This window comes from Delphinapterus leucas, chromosome 19 (assembly GCF_059928025.1).
Source record: "Delphinapterus leucas isolate spDelLeu-1000000601 "Yukka" chromosome 19, BTC_Dleu_Yukka2, whole genome shotgun sequence".
Lineage (NCBI taxonomy): Eukaryota > Metazoa > Chordata > Mammalia > Artiodactyla > Monodontidae > Delphinapterus > Delphinapterus leucas.
In genome coordinates, this window is record NC_143147.1 from 51,513,958 (window position 1) to 51,532,855 (window position 18,898).

An 18,898-nucleotide genomic window follows, 5' to 3' on the forward strand; every position below is an offset into this window, starting at 1 on the left:
TCATTCAGCAGAATACTATGCAGCCATTAGAAAGAATGAAGTAACTTTCTTTTTACTTGGTTCATTTGACTACTTTGAGAATGGTCTGAAGGAGGGCAAGGGTAGAAGCAGGGAGACCAGTTGGGAGGTTTTGCATGAATTGAGGCAAGAGATGATTATCAATTGAAATAAGAAAAGTTATAGGCAGTAAACATGATGCGATTCCATTTGTACAGAAAACAACGTAACATATGTGGTATATAACATGACACGGTAAATGTTATGTTATATGAAATGATGTACAGCAAGCAGTGTCCTTCACTGAACAACAGGACAGACTTCTACTTCATACAAGTTTGTATTGTTAGATTTTTTTCAACAATAAGCCTATAATTCATTTACAGCAAAATTAAACTTTTTACAGAAAGAAAATGTAACAATACAGGAAGTTAGGGCAATAGTGTCAGGAAATTACCCATAATCTCACCACACTATAATTTTTATGTTTTCCATTATGATGTTTTTTTCCCTATGTATTTTAACAAGGTTGTATTTATGTTTGTAATCTATATGCAGTTTTTGTATCCTGCTTTTAAACTTTAACATTACATAATAAATATTTTCCCATGTTGCTATACAGTTTTTGTAATTGTCATTCTCATGACTGCATTACACTGCATCAAGTGCGCTACCTTAATGTGTTTCTTAGTTGCTGGAAATTTCCATTGCTTCCAGTTTTGGTGATTACAATAATGCTGCAGTGAAGAGCTTACTGTTTCCTAATGATAGAACCTCACAACTGGGATTACTGAGTTTGGCTATTTCAGGTCTCTTGATTAACGTTAGCAATTGCTTTCCAAAGTGGTTGCACATAATTATATTCTACCTCCGGTAATGTATGAGAGAGCCTATTTCACGATGCCTTGGCCAGTACTAGATATCATATAGTTGAGGAACGAGGGCAAAAAAATGGCACTTCCTTGTTATTTTAGTTGATATATCATTGGTTACTTGTAAATATTGACCCTTTTGTGAAGGTTTTCCTCTTTTGTGAAATTCGTTTGTGTCCTTTGCTCGTTTGTCTATTAGGTTCTTAGTATTTTTCTCAGTACGTTTCATTAATTTGTATGAATGGTCTGTTTAACTAAGGTGTTTTCCAGATGTGCAGACGTTTTATGTTTTTATGAATTCAAATCTGCTTTTTTTCTTGATGACTTGTATTGCTTAGAAAGTTGTTCCCACTTCCAGAAGTGACTTTCCTATTAATATATTAAATGTGTACGATCCTTCTATAATTAGCATCACATGTAATATGTGGGACTAGATTGATTTTCTCCTGGTATTGCTAATTAGAGATGGTCTTTACAGCCCTTATTCCTCTTGGATCTTTCAGCATGAGACCCCCTCTAGAGGAGATGGGTGGAATCATCCTCAAAGAATTTTCACCTAGGCCTCGTGTGGCGGATTCATAGTCCTACATTTCTTCCTGTGTGGCTGCCACTAACACCATCTCAGAAAGGCGGGGAGACGTAAAGGGCTTCTGGAGAGGTAGGGCCTATAGAGATGACAACTGTGCGTTTGGAAGTCTGTCTTTGTCATTTACCAACCCTGACCTTGAGCAAGTTATTCAACCACTCTGTACCTTGTTTTCATATTTGTAAAATGAGATTAACAGGGAATTCCCTGGTGGTCCAGTGGTTAGGACTCCATGCTTCCACTTCAGGAGACATGGGTTCGATCCTTGGTTGGGGAACCAAGATCCCACATGCTGCGCGGCACGGCCAAAAAAAGAAAAAAAGAGAGAAAAGATTAAAATAAGAATAATAGTGTATATCACATAGGGTAGTGTGATGATTAAATGAACTAATAATATGAAGCACAAAGAGCAATGTCCGGCACGTAGTAAACTCTCCGTGTGCCCTGCTGCTTAGAGAATATATGACAATCAGTATGTGTAGTGCCTGAGGGATTGTGAATAATCAACATATTGTCATCAATTCGACAAATATTTATTGAAGACCTGCTATGTGCCAGTCACTCGTCTAGGTCTGGGAGGATACACTGGTGAACTGCTCTAATAGTTTATATTCTTGAGGAGAGAATTTGACCATAAACATGTAAACAAATGAATAAGGTGATTTCAGATAATGGTAGGTGTTGTGAGTTGAATTGCGTTCTCCCAGGAGATGTTGAAGTCCTAACCCCCAGTACCTGTGAGTGGGACCTTGTTTGGAAATAGGGTCTTTGCAGCTGATCAAGTTAATGAGGTCATTAAGTCATTAATCCAGTATGACTGGTTGTCCTTATAATAAGGGGCAATTTGGACACAAAGGTGGACATGAACAGAGGGAAGACATGTGAAGAGACACAGGGAGAAGATGGTTGTCTCCAAGCCAAGGAACACCTGAGACTCCCAGGAGCACCCATTTGAATGTTGTGGACATGAATTTAAAATAAGACCAGTCATCAGTGATCATGTTTGATTCATAAGCACCCAGGAATGAATAGTTTGTTAAATGTAGTGGTGCCCTCAGCAATTGTTCACTGAATAAATAAACAAATGAGTGCACATTACATAAAACACTTGGATAAGGGAGGAGAAAGGGAAATAAAAAAGGAATGTGTATCTGTCTTCTTACAACCCTACTTGAAGAAGACAAAATACAATTATTTGAGAACAAAGCCATATTTCAACAAGCAGAAGCACATTAAGTTTTCAAGCTGAAGTTATCAATTCTGAAAGAAATGCAGGGTAATGGCACACTTAAAATAGGATGTAGTTAATTTGGGAAAGCATTCCTGAAGTTAAGTTCCAGATCAGAGTTGAAAAGTTACTAGGGACAAGTGTAACAGAAAGCAGGGGTAAAAGGGGGAAAACCGTTAGATGTTAATACACAAGATGGGTAGTATGGGCTATGTTGTATGTGGTCTTGAATAAGTGGAAAAGAACTTTGAGTCTGAAAATGGGGCTGATAATAATTATATAGTTTAAGGTAAGCATGAGGTAAGTTCATGCTAAGCATGAATAAGTAGCTTGTCTGATAATGGCTGTTTATCTAGTGCCTGCCTTGTATCCAGGCACTGTACTAGTTCTTTTACATATATGTGATTTCCAGTATTCTTAACAACCCTACAAAATTGCATACTATTTGTTAATAATAATTGAAATTCCATTTTACAGATGAGGGAACTGAGACTCAGCATTTCAGTAATTTTCCCAAGATATCACAGTTAGTAAGGAGCTGAGGTGGGATTTGAAGGCAGGTTTCTCTGATTCCAGAGGCCATAGTCAGTCACACTTCATTTAACTGTGTATTCCCACCACCTCCCTTGCTCTTTTTTTTTTTTAATAAATTTATTTATTTTTGGCTGCGTTGTGTCTTCGTTGCTGCGCACAGGCCTCCTCCAGTTGCAGAGAGCAGGGGCCACTCCTCTTTGCGGTGCGCAGGCCTCTAATTGCGGTGGCTTCTTTTGTTGGGGAGCATGGGCTCTAGGCACGCGGGCTCTGTAGTTGTGGCTCGTGGGCTCTAGAGCGCAGCCTCAGTAGTTGTGGCGCACAGACTTTGTTGCTCCGTGGCATGTGGGATCTTCCTGGACCAGGGCTTGAGCCCGTCTCCCCTGCATTGGCAGGCGGATTCCCAACCACTGCGCCACAGGGAAGTCCCTCCCTTGCTCTTAACACAGAGGTGTGCTCAAGATAATATGTAAATCAGATGACCTGCCTTTGCACTTAATCCAAATTGTTTCCTAACAACCCTCCCCAGCCCACTCCCACCCCCAACTAACTAACTAGTCTTTCAATTTCTTCAACGGAGACTTCCCTGGTGGTCCAGAAGTTAATACTGCACGCTTCCACTGCAGGAGTCACGGGTTTGATCCCTGGTGGCAGTGCAGCCAATAAATAAATAAATAAATAAATAAATATGCTCTTTAAAAAAATTTCTTCAACTGGACAACCACTTTCCTTCCCCAGGGCATTTCCCTGTGCTGCACCCATACCTTTGAAGGTTCTTCCCCTCACTCTTCCCAAGCTAACCCTTTTACACCCTTTTAGCCTGTCACTTCATCTGAGAGGACTTTCTTGGCCATTTTAACTAAAATAGACCCCTGGCATTCTCTATGTCAGTCATTTTTTCCCTAACATTTATCAGATTTTGCAATTATGTTGTCAGTTTACTTTCTGGTATCTTTCCCAAGTATTAAGTCCCAGGAGACCAGAGAACTTGAGTCTTGTTTACCTTTGATTTCCCAGAACTGTGCTGTTCAATACAGGAGCCACTAACCACATATGGTCACTGAGTACTGCAAATGTGGTTCCTCTGAACTGAGATGTGCAAGTAAGTGTAAAATTCATACTGGATTTCAAAGACTTGGTATGAGAAAAGAATGTACAAGATCTCATTAATATTTTTTATATTGATTACATGATGAAATGATAATATTTGGTTAAACTGGGTTAAATATATGATTAAAACTAATTTCACCTGTTTCACTTTTTTTTTTTTTTTTTTACCTGTTTCACTTTTTAATGTGGCTGCTAGAAGATTTTAACTTACATAAGTGACACATTATTTCTAGCCTCTGAGACACTGCTGTCTCAGAGCCTAGTCCATTTTAGAGCGAAATAACCAATGTTAAGAGACCATGAGTGGGTGAATTAAGGGTTAGAGACTCTGCCTTCCAGGAGGAAAATGGATACAGCATTGCCCTAGAAGTTAGGAGATCTGAGTTCTGGTCTTGGATTTTCTGGAAACACTGTGTAGCCTTGGACAAGCACTACCGGCCTCCAGACATCAATTTGCCCATCCATCAGGCAGTTGATCACTGAGGTGAAAGTGTATGAGATTAAGTGGCTACATGGCAGAGAAAGGTTGGGAAGCCTGGTGCGACAGGATTTGTCTTCTGTTAGGCTCCAGCCTAACACTAGAGCTCCGGCCAAGAGGAGGAGGCGGCAGATATCACAGACTAGACGCCCCAAACCCAGCACGGGGACCGTCGGCTTCCTCAGGTCGAGGAGCGACGGCGTCACTGGGGCGCGACGGCGTCGTCGGTCGGGTCCCCGCTCGAGGCGGTAGCGGCTCCGAAGGTCCCTTCGGAGAAGGCGAGTGCCGGGATAACAGAGAAGCAAGTAATCCCCGAGTCTCTTTGAGCCTCAGATCTCACTAAACCACCCTTGGCCGCACTCCCTTTTATTTCACCCGTAGAGCGCAGAGGAGCCGGGAAGTAAGAATGTCCAGAGCCGAACCTCAGCGCGGCTGCGCAGGACTTGTGCGCATCCTCGCCGAAATCCCGGCGGTTGTCTGTGACGTAACTTCCGGCGTGAGCGGCGAAAGCCGGGAGGGCGAGCGAGAGAGGGAGCAGGCAGCAGGCACAGGCAGCAGGCGGGCGGGCGGACGGACGGCACGAAGGGAGGGAGCGAGAGAGCAGTGAGTGAGCCAGCGAGGGCGGCCGCGTCCCGAAAGCAGTCGACATTCCCGCCTCCCTCTGACCCCCTCCCCGGAGCCCACAGCGCCTCCGGTCTCCAGCGGAGCGGACACGGCCCGGCCCGGCCATGGCCTCGTTGCTGAAGGTGGATCAGGAAGTGAAGCTCAAGGTAACGGCACCGGCCCGGGCCTCCTTACCCCTCGCTTCGATCCCCGAGCAGTCTGACCGGCTCCCCACTCCCCACGGCGTCTTTGTCTCCCTGGGGACACCAGCCCTGAGCTTCCGCTCGGCTCAGCCCAGCCCCCCACTCCCGGGACAGCATCGGGGGAGAGGATAATATGGGATGGCCTTCTGTACCCCGTCTAATAGTGGAGAGCCCGGGGAGACCTCTGCGGACACGTGGTGGACTTAAGTTCTTTAGGCCAGTGACAGCTGGAAGTCCCCCAGCCCAGCAGCGTCCCCGCCTCCGGACGCTGCTGCTGCCCCTGCCCTTGGCATCAGGTCTGCCTCGTATCCTGGGCCAGGTTTGGATGGTGGTTGACACGTTTGTGAGCTCACACCTCCCCCACCTACCTGTCTTTTGTCTGCTCTTAAAGTCAGACAGCTTCAGAACAGGGAGGGAGGGAGGGAAGACAGGCGGGTGTTGCCCTCAAGCCCGGCTTCCCTCTCCTGAGATGGAGAAATGGATCCTCAGAAAAAGAAAGTATTTGCAGTCTGGGGGCCTCTCAGCTTCTCATTACGATTACAAGGTGAGGGGAAGACAGTTGGATTTGGGTTTCCCCATCCTGCCCATACTTCTGTTGCCAGGTACCGACTTACTCATAGTGAATTGTTTTCTTTATTAATTTTAGGTTGATTCTTTCAGGGAACGGATCACAAGTGAGGTGAGTGAAATAAATAGAAAAATGAATGTTGGTTAATAGTCGGGAGTTCGCCAGAGGAGAGATACCTGTAGAGACAGACCTTCCCACAGTTACTAATTCGGTTGTATTTTCCCTCATCTTTAGGCAGAAGACTTGGTGGCAAATTTTTTCCCAAAGAAATTGTTAGAACTTGATAGTTTTTTGAAGGTGAGAGACGCTTTTCTTTTTCTCAGATTCCCCCATTTTTTTGCCCCCGGTCTTTCTGTCAAATGGGACAAATCACGTGTTAATTCTGTTTTGTTTTGTCCTGTAAAGCGCTCTCATTTCTTGCCCTTTAAATGAAATACTTCTTTGTTCATCTTGAAAAAAACTAATGTTTTTGGGGTGGGCTTCTCTCTTTCAGGAACCAATCCTAAACATCCATGACCTAACTCAGATCCACTCAGACATGAATCTCCCAGTCCCTGACCCCATTCTTCTCACCAATAGCCATGATGGACTGGACGGTGTAAGTGTCGTATATTTATCTTTGTGTTCGGAAGCAGTAGGTTCTCTGTTCATTATTCCCTGCTCAGTTTGAACATATACAGAGGGGACAGTGGGATTTGGATCTGGGAATGAGGATTCTTACAGATGTTATGACTGAAGTACACCCCCTTTAGATCCTGATTTTCATTTGTAGCGTGAAGTGAATATGTTAATGTTACTCTGTTAGAGTGAGTTTAAAAATAGGACAAATAGCTACAGGTTCCCTCAGGTGATCTGGTCTGTCCCCAGGACTCTAGGCAAGACTTTTCTTACCCATTTCAGTGTCTTGAGTGTTGTTATGGAATGAACAGTCCTTCTTGCTATGTAACTGCAGTCCTAGTCTTTGTGTATCTTTAGTGCCTAGTCTTTATCAGCTATATATCCATATTTTATTATAACACTGATGACACTGTACTGTATTGTTCTTTGTCTGCATTACTGTCTCATTGATAGAACTTGCAATTCTGGAGAGCAGAAACTGTCTTAATTATCTTTGTATCCCCAGCACCTAGCATTGTTCCTGGTACATAGCAGGTGCTAAATACACGTTTGTTGATTGAATATTGCATTTCTTTGTGGAACCAGCGGATTTGTATTTATTCCCTTAATTATCCTAACTGCATTCAGTGCTTCATTTTTCCTGTTTTTTATAGTATCCCCCTTGCCCAATTGCTTAATTTTTAAATTTTTAAAAATTTACTTATTTGGCCGTGTCGCACGGCTTGTGGGATCTTAGTTCCCCAACCAGGGATGGAACCCAGGCCTCTGGCAGTGAAAGTGCCAAGCCCTAACCACTGGACCACCAGGGAATTACCCCTAATTGCTTAATTTGTTATATTTCTTGAAAGGTTGGTCTTCCCAACTAGAGTTTAAGTTGCTTTGTGGCAAGAATCTTTTTAATTAATTAATTAATGGCTGCGTTGGGCCTTCGTTGCTGCACGCAGGCTTTCTATAGTTGTGCCGAGCGGGGGCTACTCTTCTTTGCAGTGCACGGGCTTCTCATTGTGGTGGCTTCTTTTGTTGCAGAGCATGGGCTCTAGGCATGTGGGCTTCAGTAGCTGTGGCACGTGGGCTCAGTAGTTGTGACTCGTGGGCTCTAGAGTGCAGGAGTTGTGGCACACAGGCTTAGTTGCTCGCTGGCATGTGGGATCTTTCCGGACCATGGCTGGAACCCGTGTCCCCTGTATTAGCAGGCGGATTCTTAACCACTGTGCCATCAGGGAGGCCCCAAGAATCTTCTCTTAAAGCCTTGTATGTGCTTAGTAAATTGTGTGTAAATGAATAATGGGGTCGAGGAAGGGATTAAACTTGCTCGAAGGGTAGCTTATGATGGGGATGTAGGTGTCAAGCAGGCTAATTCCCATCTTTTTGTATCTTTAGCCCACTTACAAGAAGCGAAGATTGGATGAATGTGAAGAGGCCTTCCAGGGTAAGAGCTCCCTTCACTGTACCCCACCCCAGCCTTTCCCGGCCTGCAGCCCTGAGATGCAGGATGAATCTTGTGTTCTCCTGGCCAGGAAGCAGGATCTGAATTTATTTCCCAGACGTTAGCATTCCCAAGTCCTCCAAGCATTGTCATTATTTAGCACTGTAAACCTAATTTTCCAGTTAATAGGGAGGGTTTGTCTTAGTGTGGACTGCCAAGGGAGAGAGGTTGGAAGTGGCTACACATCACAGATTTTTCACAGAAGTCACAGTTCCATATCATTTTTTCCTCTTCAGTAATAGTTGGTACATTAAGTCTATAGAGCATGTTTTAATTTTTTTATTCTTCAGAGTTTTGGGATACTTTAGACACGCATTTGCTAATCCATGCGTTCTCTTTTTGATTTTGTTGGGGGTGTCAAGGTTTATAGATTTGTGACAGATAAAAGGCAGAGGTCATAGCATCTCATGGGTCTGGGAAAGAGAGAAAGGGGTGGAGTGCTATGTCCTGCCTTCCATCCAAATCATTTAACCTTCCTCATGTCCCTGCCAGGAACCAAGGTGTTCGTGATGCCCAATGGGATGCTAAAAAGCAACCAGCAGCTGGTGGACATTATTGAAAAAGTGAAGCCTGAGATCCGGCTGCTGATTGAGAAATGCAACACGGTGAGGCAGGGGCTGACCCCAAATAGCCTGGCTTGAACTATGCAAGTTGATGGATATGGGGCTGGAGGCGTGGAGATGATGTGGGAATTGGAAGTCTATTTTGGCTCCTGTGCTCCTGACATCTGGCCCCAGCAGCATGAATTGTATACTTCGTGGCTTCAGTAGAAAAGGCCAAGGTCCTCATATGTATATTTTGGTCTCCTCACTCTCCAGGTCAAAATGTGGGTACAACTCCTGATTCCTAGGATAGAAGATGGGAACAACTTTGGGGTGTCCATTCAGGTAATGTGCTTGCATTAGAAACTGGAGAGGAAAGTTTGGGAGGTAATCTCATTTCCCCTGCTTTTCTGTTTTCCCTTTCTCTTTGGTCTGCCTTGGGGTGATATGGAAGTGACTTTTGACTCAGTTGTTTTTCAGGAGGAGACAGTTGCAGAACTAAGAACTGTTGAGAGTGAAGCTGCATCTTATCTGGACCAGATATCTAGGTAGGGCTGCTTGGGCTTGGCCCAGGAATTGGGGGCTGATGAGGTGGTAAGCACTGTCCAGGGTCTCCTGCAGCTTCCTCCTCTTCTCTCTCCTTCCAGATATTATATTACAAGAGCCAAATTGGTTTCTAAAATAGCTAAATATCCCCATGTGGTAAGTAAGGGTTTTGTGGGCCGAGGGTGGAAGTGGTAGGACCGGGAGGAGTGGCTGTTCCTGGGAGGAGCCATGTGGGGACAGTCAGGCTTTGGGAACTAGCCTTTTCTCCACCCCGCTCTCAGGAGGACTATCGCCGCACCGTGACAGAGATTGATGAGAAAGAATATATCAGCCTTCGGCTCATCATATCAGAGCTAAGGAATCAATATGTAAGTAACCTTGGTCCCTGCCCACAGTTGCTCTGGCTTCTCTTAGTTCTGGTGACCATTTTCTTGCCACTCTCTGGAGGTTGAGATGGAGGGCAGGGGTGGAGGTAAAATGAGTGGAACAAATTCTGCCCATTAGCCAAGTGTTGAGAGGTATGAGGTCATTGAAGGTATCTAGCTGGGCATCTCCCTTCTTTCTACCTGGATGGGAAAGGGCACAACATAGAATAGGGGTGAAGATGTGGGTGTTAGAGTCAGGCTTAGGTTTAGAACCAATCCTACCTGTAATGTGTGGCCTTGGGCAAGTTTAACCTCAAACTTCAGTTAACACATTAAAGGACACAGTGCAATTCTTGGTATGTTAAATGCTCAGTAAATGTAATTTATTAGACTCTTGGGCCCTGGATATACCCAGGTGTGCCTGGGGTATAAGAGAGGTAGTAGGGCAGCCATGCTGAATTCAGATTCAGGTGAGTGAGATCCAGGTTATGTGAGTGATTGCTTGGGAGTTTGTGGCGGTGTCTTATTTTCCTAGTGAGGTAGGGGTACAATAGACATGTGAGTCCATGATCCCTCTTCTCCCAGGTCACTCTACATGACATGATCCTGAAAAATATCGAGAAGATCAAACGGCCCCGGAGCAGCAATGCAGAGACACTGTACTGAGGCCAGGGCCAGGGCCAGGGGACTCTGTGAGTCTGGCTCAAGACCGACATTGCCTTGGTTTGTTACATGACTATCGTGATGGGGAAACTGGCTGGAAGTAGTAATCACCCCTCTCTCTGTTTTTAGTTAGAGCCTAATGAAACTCTCATGTAGTTCTGTGACGTGTTTACCTCTTTTTTCAGGCCTCAGGAACTCTTCTATTTCCTTCCCTAGTACCCCACGCCCCCCTGTCCTAATTTCTGGAGACCTCCAGGTTTGTGTACGCAGGATATTGGCACAAGAATACTTGTGTTTTTTCTCCCTGGCTCCCTCCTGTGTCTTGGGCTTTGTATATTCTTCCTCTTGATGATCAGTTGGTTAGAAGCTGAGGGAACTGGAAGGAGAGTGCTAGGTGTTTTGTAGTAACTGGGGCGGAGTGTGGGGGACCAACTCCTTTCTTCCTGATGGGAGGTTAGTGTCCCTTGACACTGTGGAACGTTGCATCCTCCCTGCCACAGTTGCCCTGGTGATGACTTCGGGTTTCCCATCTATATACATTGCATCTTGAACCTGATCATGAAAAGAAACACCTTAGACCTTCTGCCAAGTCCCTAGCTGCTTCAGATGTTTTTATAACTAGGATTTTCACATACACATATGTGCGTCATATACACACATGTACACACATGCAGCACACACATGCCTTCCTACTCTGTTACTTGATGCCCCCCTCCCCCCAGCCCTGCCCACCGCCCCAAACCCTGTCTCTGTCTCACACTCTCTCTCTCTCTCTCTCTCTCACTCTCTCTCTCTCTCTCACACACACACACACACACACACACACACACACACACACACACACACACACACACACACACACACACACCCCTGTTCAGAAGGTGTTGGGTGTCTAAATTCTCATCCACCAGGGCCCATTGTCTCCTGGTATTGTAGCCTCTTGGTGCCCGAGGCTGGTGAGTTGGAGGACAACTGAGAGATGAGAAGCAGGGGTAGTGGGTTCCCCTTCCTCTGTGATTCGGGTCCTTTGGGGCATTTTTGCAAAGGCTGGTCCTCTGAATCCCGGTTTCCTCTTCCCAGGCCAGTTGTAAATTGGGGTGGGGGTGTCTGCAGCTGTGAGGCCAGATGCTGCTGCTCCTACTGGGTTTTCCCTTTGGGAAAAACGTTTTCTTATTTATAGTATTGTGCTTCCAGGGAAAGCGGTCACTTGTGTGTATATGTGTGTGCATGCACACACATGCATGTACACATTGTGTGTATGTGGAAATCTGCTGGGCAAGTCAAAACCATAGAAGAGTTGCCTCTTACCTCTCAAATCTTCCAGAGATGTCACTTGTTACAGCTTTTGTGTTAACCCTCATCAACCCCCACTTTTATTCTACCACTACTGGAGAGTCTGCTGGTGATTCTCTGTGTCTGTTGCTGACTTTTATTCTACCCCTGTCTCTGTCTTGCAGCCCCCAATCATATTTCCATCTGGATGCATCATTTTTCCTCCCAGTGTGCTCTAGAGAAGGAGTTAGGATGCTGTCTTCCCATGAATAGTACTCAGTAACAAACCAATTGCATTTTAGTTGGGCAGTGCCCCTACCCACCCTCAGACCCCTTCCAGCTAAAATGTTCCGTCCTCCCACCATGTGTTTCTCAGTTTCCCTTTTTGTTTGTTGGATTGTTCCCATGTCCCCCCTCCTCACCTTACCACCCTTGGATCGTAATGTAAAATTCTTTTACCATGTCAAGAAATTATTAAAAATACAGGTACTTTGACCTCTTTCTAAAGCTGCAGACCCTGATGCGATGCTCTGGTGTCCAGGAACATACCCACACTTACGTGTGTGCACATTGGGATACCCACCTCCGCATATACCTCCAGCCACCCTATTGGGTGTCTTTATACCAACTGAGCTGCCTCTTTTCTCTGGAATAATGGAAAGGCTGAGGCTTCTGCCTACCAAGAGGCAAGGGTGGGTCCTTCATTTGTCTTCAGTCTGAATTAAATGAAAGTTAGCTCTTTCCAAACCTAAGCTGCCTTCTACCCTCACAAGATCCCAGCTCCTTCCTTCCTTCCTTCCTTCCTTCCCTCCCCAGTGATACCCATGAACTGCCAGTAGAGGCTGCTCTAGTTCCGTGTGTGGGGAATCACCTGGTTCAAGGCACACCCGACCCCGTCATTTTCTTTGCTCTATACTAAAAGTTCCTTCTGAATAATGTCTTAAGTTTCTTGCGGAGATGCCAGGGACTCCTGGTTTTTGGTTTTCAAATGAATTGGAGGGCTATCTAGGACCTTAGCTCCCTCTGAAATAAAGTTTCCTTAACTTCCACCTTGCAGAGTAGCATTCTGGTATCCGATGATCTGGTATCTGTTGTCTCTGCAGAAAAAGGTTTAAGGTCTTGAACAATGGAGGAACATCTGCTCTCTTCTGTTTCAGAGATCCTTACCAGTAGCTGACAATTTCTGAATGCCTACCCCGTGTCAGGCTGTTAAGCACTTTACATGCCTGATCTCATTTACTCTCCATGAATCTCTAGGGTAGTTTTATCCCTTCTTTATAGGTGAGGACACGGAGACTTATGATAAGTAACTCCCCTCAGGTCACACAGCTTAGGGACCTGCGATTGGTGTACAAATCTGACTGCTGCGCCCAGGCCTGCACCACTCCTTTCTCACTGACTAGATGGAAGAGGCCTGAGACTAGACCAGGGGCTTTTGGTCTTAGGCATCTGGCAGAACGCAGTGCTTACTGCTGAACTGGGCAGTGGATCCTGGAAACACTGGAGGGGAGTGCCTGCCAGGAGGTAGGCAAGTGGGCAGTTAGAGTGGTTGCATGTAGTACATGGGACTTGATTGGGCGTCTGAGATTTGCATACCTCCTCAGACCCATTCTGGGTGGAAGGTAGAGTCTAGTGTATATACAAATGCCCTCTAATCTGGTCTAAATGATGGAGATCGGTAGTGGGTACTGACCGTGCTGCTGGGAGGAGTTCAGGGATGGGGAGAGGCTATGCACGTGGAAGTAGTACCTTGAGCCAAACCACAGAACAGAAAATTGGAGCAGAATTATATAAATCAAGGTCAGAAATTTCCCGTCCAACCCACAGGGTGGAGTTTTCACTATTCCTATCCATCCTACTGAATATAAACCCTGATTTGATGTCAGTAAGCAGAAGGAGCAGCTGGCGGGACTCTCATTTCAGCTCTCGGCATTCACCATGAATCTCAAGGTAGTCCTCGTGTTCCTGGCACTGTCCCTCATTACCGTCTTTGCCCTGGCCTATGTCTTGCTGACCAGCCAACGTAGCTCCAGCCAGCCTCCCCGCTGCCCCTCTGTATCCTACAGTGCCCAGCCCTGGACACACCCTGGCCAGAGCCAGCTGTTTGCAGACCTGAGCCGAGAAGAGCTGACGGCTGTGATGAGCTTTCTGACCCAGAAGCTGGGGCCAGGCCTGGTGGATGCAGCTCAGGCCCAACCCTCAGACAACTGCGTCTTCTCGGTAGAGCTGGAGCTGCCCCCCAAGGCTGCAGCCCTGGCCCACCTGGACAGGGGGAGCCCCCCGCCTGCCCGGGAAGCACTGGCCATCGTTTTCTTTGGTGGACAACCCCAGCCCAATGTGACTGAGCTGCTGGTGGGGCCACTGCCGCACCCCTCCTACCTGCGGGATGTGACTGTGGAGCGTCACGGGGGCCCCCTGCCCTATCACCGACGCCCCGTGCTGGGAACTGAGTCTGCCCAGATGTGGAAGCATTTGAAAGAGGTGGAGCTCCCCAAGGCACCAGTCTTCCTGGCTTCTGTCTTCAACTACAATGGTTCCACTTTGGCAGCTCTGCACGCCACCCCTCGTGGCTTGCGCTCAGGGGACCGTGCTACCTGGATAGCCCTCTACCATAACATCTCAGGTGTTGGGATTTTCCTTCACCCTGTGGGGCTCGAGCTGCTGCTGGACCACAGGGCCTTGGACCCTGCCCGCTGGGCTGTCCAGCAGGTCTTCTACCTTGGGCACTACTATGCAGACTTGGGTCAGCTGGAATGGGAGTTCAAGGCTGGCCGGCTGGAAGTGGTTAGAGTCCCTCTGCCCCTGCCAGATGGGGCCTCATCGCTGCGATCGCGGGTCTCCCCAGGTCCTCTCCCCCCTCTTCAGTTCTCACCTCAGGGCTCCCGGTACAGTGTGCAAGGGAACCTAGTGGCGTCCTCCCTTTGGACGTTTACCTTTGGCCATGGGGTGTTCAGTGGCATGAGGATTTTTGATGTTCGGTTCAAGGGTGAGCGAGTGGCCTATGAAGTCAGTGTCCAGGAGTGTGTTTCTATCTATGGTGCCGATTCACCCAAGACAATGATGACCCGATACCTGGATAGCAGCTATGGACTTGGCCATCACAGCCGGGGCTTGGTGCGGGGAGTGGACTGCCCCTATCAGTCTACCATGGTGGACATCCACGTATTAGTGGGCAAAGGGGCAGTCCAGCTGCTCCCGGGGGCTGTGTGTGTGTTTGAGGAGGCCCAGGGACTACCCCTCCGCAGGCACCACAGTCACCTTCAGAGTCATTTCTATGGTGGTCTGGCTGGCTCGGCCCTTGTAGTCAGGTCTGTGTCCTCTGTAGGCAACTATGACTACATTTGGGACTTTGTATTGCACCCAAATGGGGCGCTTGAAGGGCGGGTCCATGCCACGGGCTACATCAACACAGCTTTCCTGAGCGGGGGCGAGGAGAGCCTCCTCTTTGGGAACCGCGTTGGGGCGAGAGTGCTGGGGGCGGTGCACACGCATGCCTTCCACTTCAAGCTGGACCTGGATGTGGCAGGTGAGTGCCCAGGGGGTGAGGATTGAGCGTTGGGGTGGGCCAGAGGGAAGGGAGACCCGCACATCAAGCCGGAAGAGGCAAGAGGGTGGCGTTCCAGCACCACAATTTATTGTGGCAACAGCAGGGACTGATCTGACCGTATTCAACTGCAGTCAGCCTCAGTACTGGGCTTATTGGGTACTTGGCAAAAGGTAGAGAGTGTTCCCCCGCCCAGCCCCTCTGACCCGCTGCAATTGTGAAACCAAATGTAATGGCTGCGCTGTACTAGCTGGTTGCCTTGGCCTGTCTGTGGGTGGTGAACTTGCCCTGCCTGTCTGAGGCTGGACACGGCTGGAGCTGGGGCTCTGAGTTTTTCCTCATTCTGAGAGTCGGTGGAGGTGGGGGAAGCTGGGACCTGAACAGAGATAGGGAGTAGTCTGTGTAAAGAGCTTCCTCAGAGTGGAGGTGGTCCTGGGGCCTGAGAAAAGGAGGTGCTAGCTGGGGGCTGCTCCGCAGGATTTCAGACAACTGAGATTACGAGACAGGGGCCCCATCCGCCTCCTGGGGAGGACCGTCCCATTCCTGCCAGCACATGTCATCGCGGTGGGCTCTCTGGTGACATGGCAGGCATGCAATAGGCTTGCTGCAAGTGTAGAAAGGGATTTCTCAAGTCGGGCTCTAAGCACAAAGGGGACCTAAAGCTCCTGACAGATTTTTGTCCAGAACAAAATAATTAACTTATCAAGTTAGACTATTAGGCCCAGAAAGAAAATTAGGAATCCATCAGACCCTCTCCATTTTTCAGTTACGGAAACTAAGGAGGGTGGGGGGAGATGGGTCAGGAAGTGGCTGCCCAAGTGTAATGCACTGTAACTCAGCATATTTCTTGTGAAACATTTCCATATTCTCTTGAGTATAAAGATGGCGTGTGTGTGCATCTGTGTGTGTGCGCTGGGCGGGTGGAGGGGAGAGAGCTAAGAAAACAGCATGATTGAAATGCTATTTTAAATCATGCGTTTTAACTAGGTTATTCTTGGACATATTTGGAATATGACTATTTTCTGACTTGAAGTGTTCTTTCCAGCATTTTGGCATTGAAGAGCCTTGTCTTAGGACGTAAAATCAAATCACATGTATTGGACCAGCGTGCAGCACAGGCTGGTGCTGTGGGCCAGAGCGTCTATGTCAGGCCCCTGCGCACAGGACAGCTGGCAGGGGCACTGGCTTCAGGAGAGTTCCCTGTGTGCCAGCACATTCATATGAGTCATGCCAAAAGGAACTAGCAGTCCGAACCTGCAGAAAGAGTATAAGTGTTCCAGGGATCGCCCAGACAATTTAAAGATATGAATCTACTTCCTTGTAAAAAAGACAAAGTGGTACCTGCCATATTGAGAAAAAAATCAAAGTCTCAGAGCCAGGAGGAGTACGCAGGGCACCACGGAAGGGGATTGGGTTTTTCCATCCGGCTTCTGCAAGACAAATATCCCTTTCATAGTTAGAAGAATGTTATTAGCCACCTGTGTGTGCTTTTACATTTATAGAGCTCAGCCACAGAACAGCTTTTCTTATGCCCATTGTAGCGATTCACCAAGTGAGAATCAGAGAAGTAAATAATTGGTCCAAAGTATATTGGGTAGACCAGTGCCAATAGAACTTTCTGCAATGATGGAATGTTACCTGTCTGCCTTGTCCGATATGTTAGCCGCTAGCCATGTGTAGCTATTGAGCACTTGGAATGTAGATAGTGTGACTGAGGAACTGAATTTTTAAATTGAAAGAGCCACTTGTGACCGGTGGTAACTGTGTTGGACAGGGCAAGTTCAAAGAAGGCGGGCTAGCTCTCAAGTCCAGACCTGGCTCCCAGCGCAGAGCTGATGAGCTCTGCTGTGGTGAGCAGAGCTCTGATGAGCTCTGCTGTCCTTTGTCAGGCCAGTGCAGGGGGCATCACGGAGAAAACAAGGGACCTGTCTCACCTGCTGTGGAACTCCTCTCCCTCCCCTCACCCTGGCAGGGCTGAAAAACTGGGTGGTAGCTGAAGACGTGGTGTTTAAACCTGTGGCAGCCCCTTGGAGTCCGGAGCACCAACTGCAGCGCCCACAGCTGACTCGGCAGGTCCTGGGAAGGGAGGACCTGACAGCTTTTTTCTTGGGGAACCCCCTTCCCCGCTACCTTTACTTGGCTAGCAACCAGACTAATTCCTGGGGTCACCAGCGCGGGTACCGAATCCAGATCCACAGCCCTCTTGGCATACACATGCCCCTGGACAGCGACATGGAGAGGGCCCTCAGCTGGGGGAGGTGAGGAGGGCCCTGGGCACTGGGTGGTAGGGAAGGACTGGTCCCCTTCCCATCCCAGCTCTTGAAGACCCCAACTCACTAACCTCGATCACTCACCCCTGGACCTCTTCTCAGATCCAAGTAGATATGGGACGGGAATGGTCTCACACAGAATCTGATCCAAAGGATTTCTGGGCTGGTAAAGACCCTTGACATTTTCTGACACCACCTTCCTACAACATTCCTGGTCAGATACCAGCTTGTGGTGACCCGGAGGAAGGAGGAGGAGTCACAGAGCAGCAGCATCTATTACCAGAATGACATCTGGACACCCACTACAGCCTTTGCTGACTTCATCAACAATGAGACCCTGTTAGGAGAGGTTGGTAGCCCTAGGGGCAGAGGAAAGGAGCTCCCCTAAGCCTGGTGTCATGGCTGCCTGGCCCCTGGCTGTAGGATGGAGGGAATGGTAGATTTCCAGTTCTTAGATTAGGGGCCAGCCAGGGAGTTCCCTGATGACCAACATGGGTCATCCCTCCTGGGGGTGAGATCAGCCCTGGGACCACCCTACAGCTTCTCACATGGATTACCACGCCTGTTATTTGGGCCTGCGGCTGGGCAGAGGTGGAAGCAGGGCTGAGACTGGAGATTGGGGATTGTGGCTGAGGGGGGGTTCTCTGGGTCTCGCCTCCAAAGTCTCCAGTTCTTCCTCTTCCTGCAGGACCTGGTGGCTTGGGTTACAGCCAGCTTCCTGCACATCCCTCACGCTGAGGATGTCCCCAACACAGTGACTCTGGGGAACAGAGTTGGCTTCTTGCTCCGACCCTATAACTTCTTTGATGAGGACCCCTCCATCTTCTCCCCTGGCAGCGTCTACTTTGAGAAGGGCCAGGATGCTGGACTCTGCAGTGTCAATCATGTGGCCTGCATCCCCCACCTGGTGGCCTGTGTCCCGGACCTGCCGCCTTTCTCTTACCAAGACTTGTAGCCCTGAGTGTGTGGTGGGACATGGGCAGGGCGGAGAGGGGGTGCCAAGACATGTACCTTCCTCTCTGTTCCCACTTCCTGCTCCCCTGACACTCGACCCTTGGGAAACCGCCTCCTACCACGTAAACCCCCATATATCCTTTGGTTAATTCTTATTTCCAGTTCACTTTTTAAAAATGATGAATTTATACAAATGACGTTGATATTAAAATACTCAAGCTAAAACACCACAAATCCTACCACTCAGAAACAGCATTCACATTTGGTGAATGTTATACCGGACATTTCTTTAATGCATGTGCATTGAAGTGGAAGAATAGATAGAATTTTGTAAAAACTGATGGTGTGTGTAATTTATAATAAAAAGTATCACAAGACTTTTACTTGGATTTCTTCTCTTTGACTTTTGAAGTATATCTAGAATCCCCCAGAGAATATTAAGGACTCTGGCCAAGGAAATTA

The 18,898-nt window shown here is 47.7% G+C and overlaps 2 protein-coding genes across 5 annotated transcripts; both read left to right on the forward strand.

The window, feature by feature from the left end:
- Positions 1 to 5,268: 5,268 nt before the first annotated feature.
- Positions 5,269 to 12,724, forward strand: PSME3 (proteasome activator subunit 3). 3 transcript variants are annotated; one of them, XM_022558095.2, is made up of 11 exons: positions 5,272 to 5,572; positions 6,255 to 6,287; positions 6,411 to 6,473; positions 6,670 to 6,774; positions 8,175 to 8,223; positions 8,773 to 8,885; positions 9,099 to 9,167; positions 9,303 to 9,370; positions 9,470 to 9,524; positions 9,650 to 9,736; positions 10,319 to 12,724. In XM_022558095.2, exons 1-11 carry the CDS (start codon positions 5,531 to 5,533, stop codon positions 10,397 to 10,399), a joined length of 765 nt encoding a protein of 254 aa, XP_022413803.1. In that variant the 5' UTR covers positions 5,272 to 5,530; the 3' UTR covers positions 10,400 to 12,724. The 3 variants fall into 3 exon arrangements, with proteins under 3 accessions (XP_089756155.1, XP_022413803.1, XP_089756156.1); XM_089900030.1 differs by lacking the exon at positions 5,272 to 5,572 and adding an exon at positions 6,063 to 6,152; XM_089900029.1 differs by lacking the exon at positions 6,411 to 6,473 and having other exon boundaries at positions 5,269 to 5,572.
- A 100-nt stretch (positions 12,725 to 12,824) lies between these two features.
- Positions 12,825 to 18,825, forward strand: AOC2 (amine oxidase copper containing 2). Of its 2 annotated transcripts, XM_022558018.3 has the most exons (5): positions 12,825 to 13,618; positions 13,735 to 15,194; positions 17,185 to 17,470; positions 17,702 to 17,831; positions 18,171 to 18,825. In XM_022558018.3, exons 2-5 carry the CDS (start codon positions 13,808 to 13,810, stop codon positions 18,435 to 18,437), a joined length of 2,070 nt encoding a protein of 689 aa, XP_022413726.1. In that variant the 5' UTR covers positions 12,825 to 13,618; positions 13,735 to 13,807; the 3' UTR covers positions 18,438 to 18,825. The 2 variants fall into 2 exon arrangements, with proteins under 2 accessions (XP_022413726.1, XP_022413725.1); XM_022558017.3 differs by having other exon boundaries at positions 12,825 to 15,194.
- Positions 18,826 to 18,898: the final 73 nt, after the last annotated feature.

Bases quoted from the DNA above. Each gene is read 5' to 3' on its own strand.
- PSME3 (XM_089900030.1), top strand. From the start codon at position 6,078: ATGGAGAAATGGATCCTCAGAAAAAGAAAGTATTTGCAGTCTGGGGGC. The intron at 6,153-6,254 runs GTGAGGGGAAGA...TATTAATTTTAG, and splicing joins CTTCTCATTACGATTACAAG to GTTGATTCTTTCAGGGAACG. The intron at 9,525-9,649 runs GTAAGTAAGGGT...CCCCGCTCTCAG, and splicing joins TAGCTAAATATCCCCATGTG to GAGGACTATCGCCGCACCGT.
- AOC2 (XM_022558017.3), top strand. From the start codon at position 13,607: ATGAATCTCAAGGTAGTCCTCGTGTTCCTGGCACTGTCCCTCATTACC. The intron at 15,195-17,184 runs GTGAGTGCCCAG...TCACCCTGGCAG, and splicing joins GCTGGACCTGGATGTGGCAG to GGCTGAAAAACTGGGTGGTA. The intron at 17,832-18,170 runs GTTGGTAGCCCT...CTCTTCCTGCAG, and splicing joins ATGAGACCCTGTTAGGAGAG to GACCTGGTGGCTTGGGTTAC.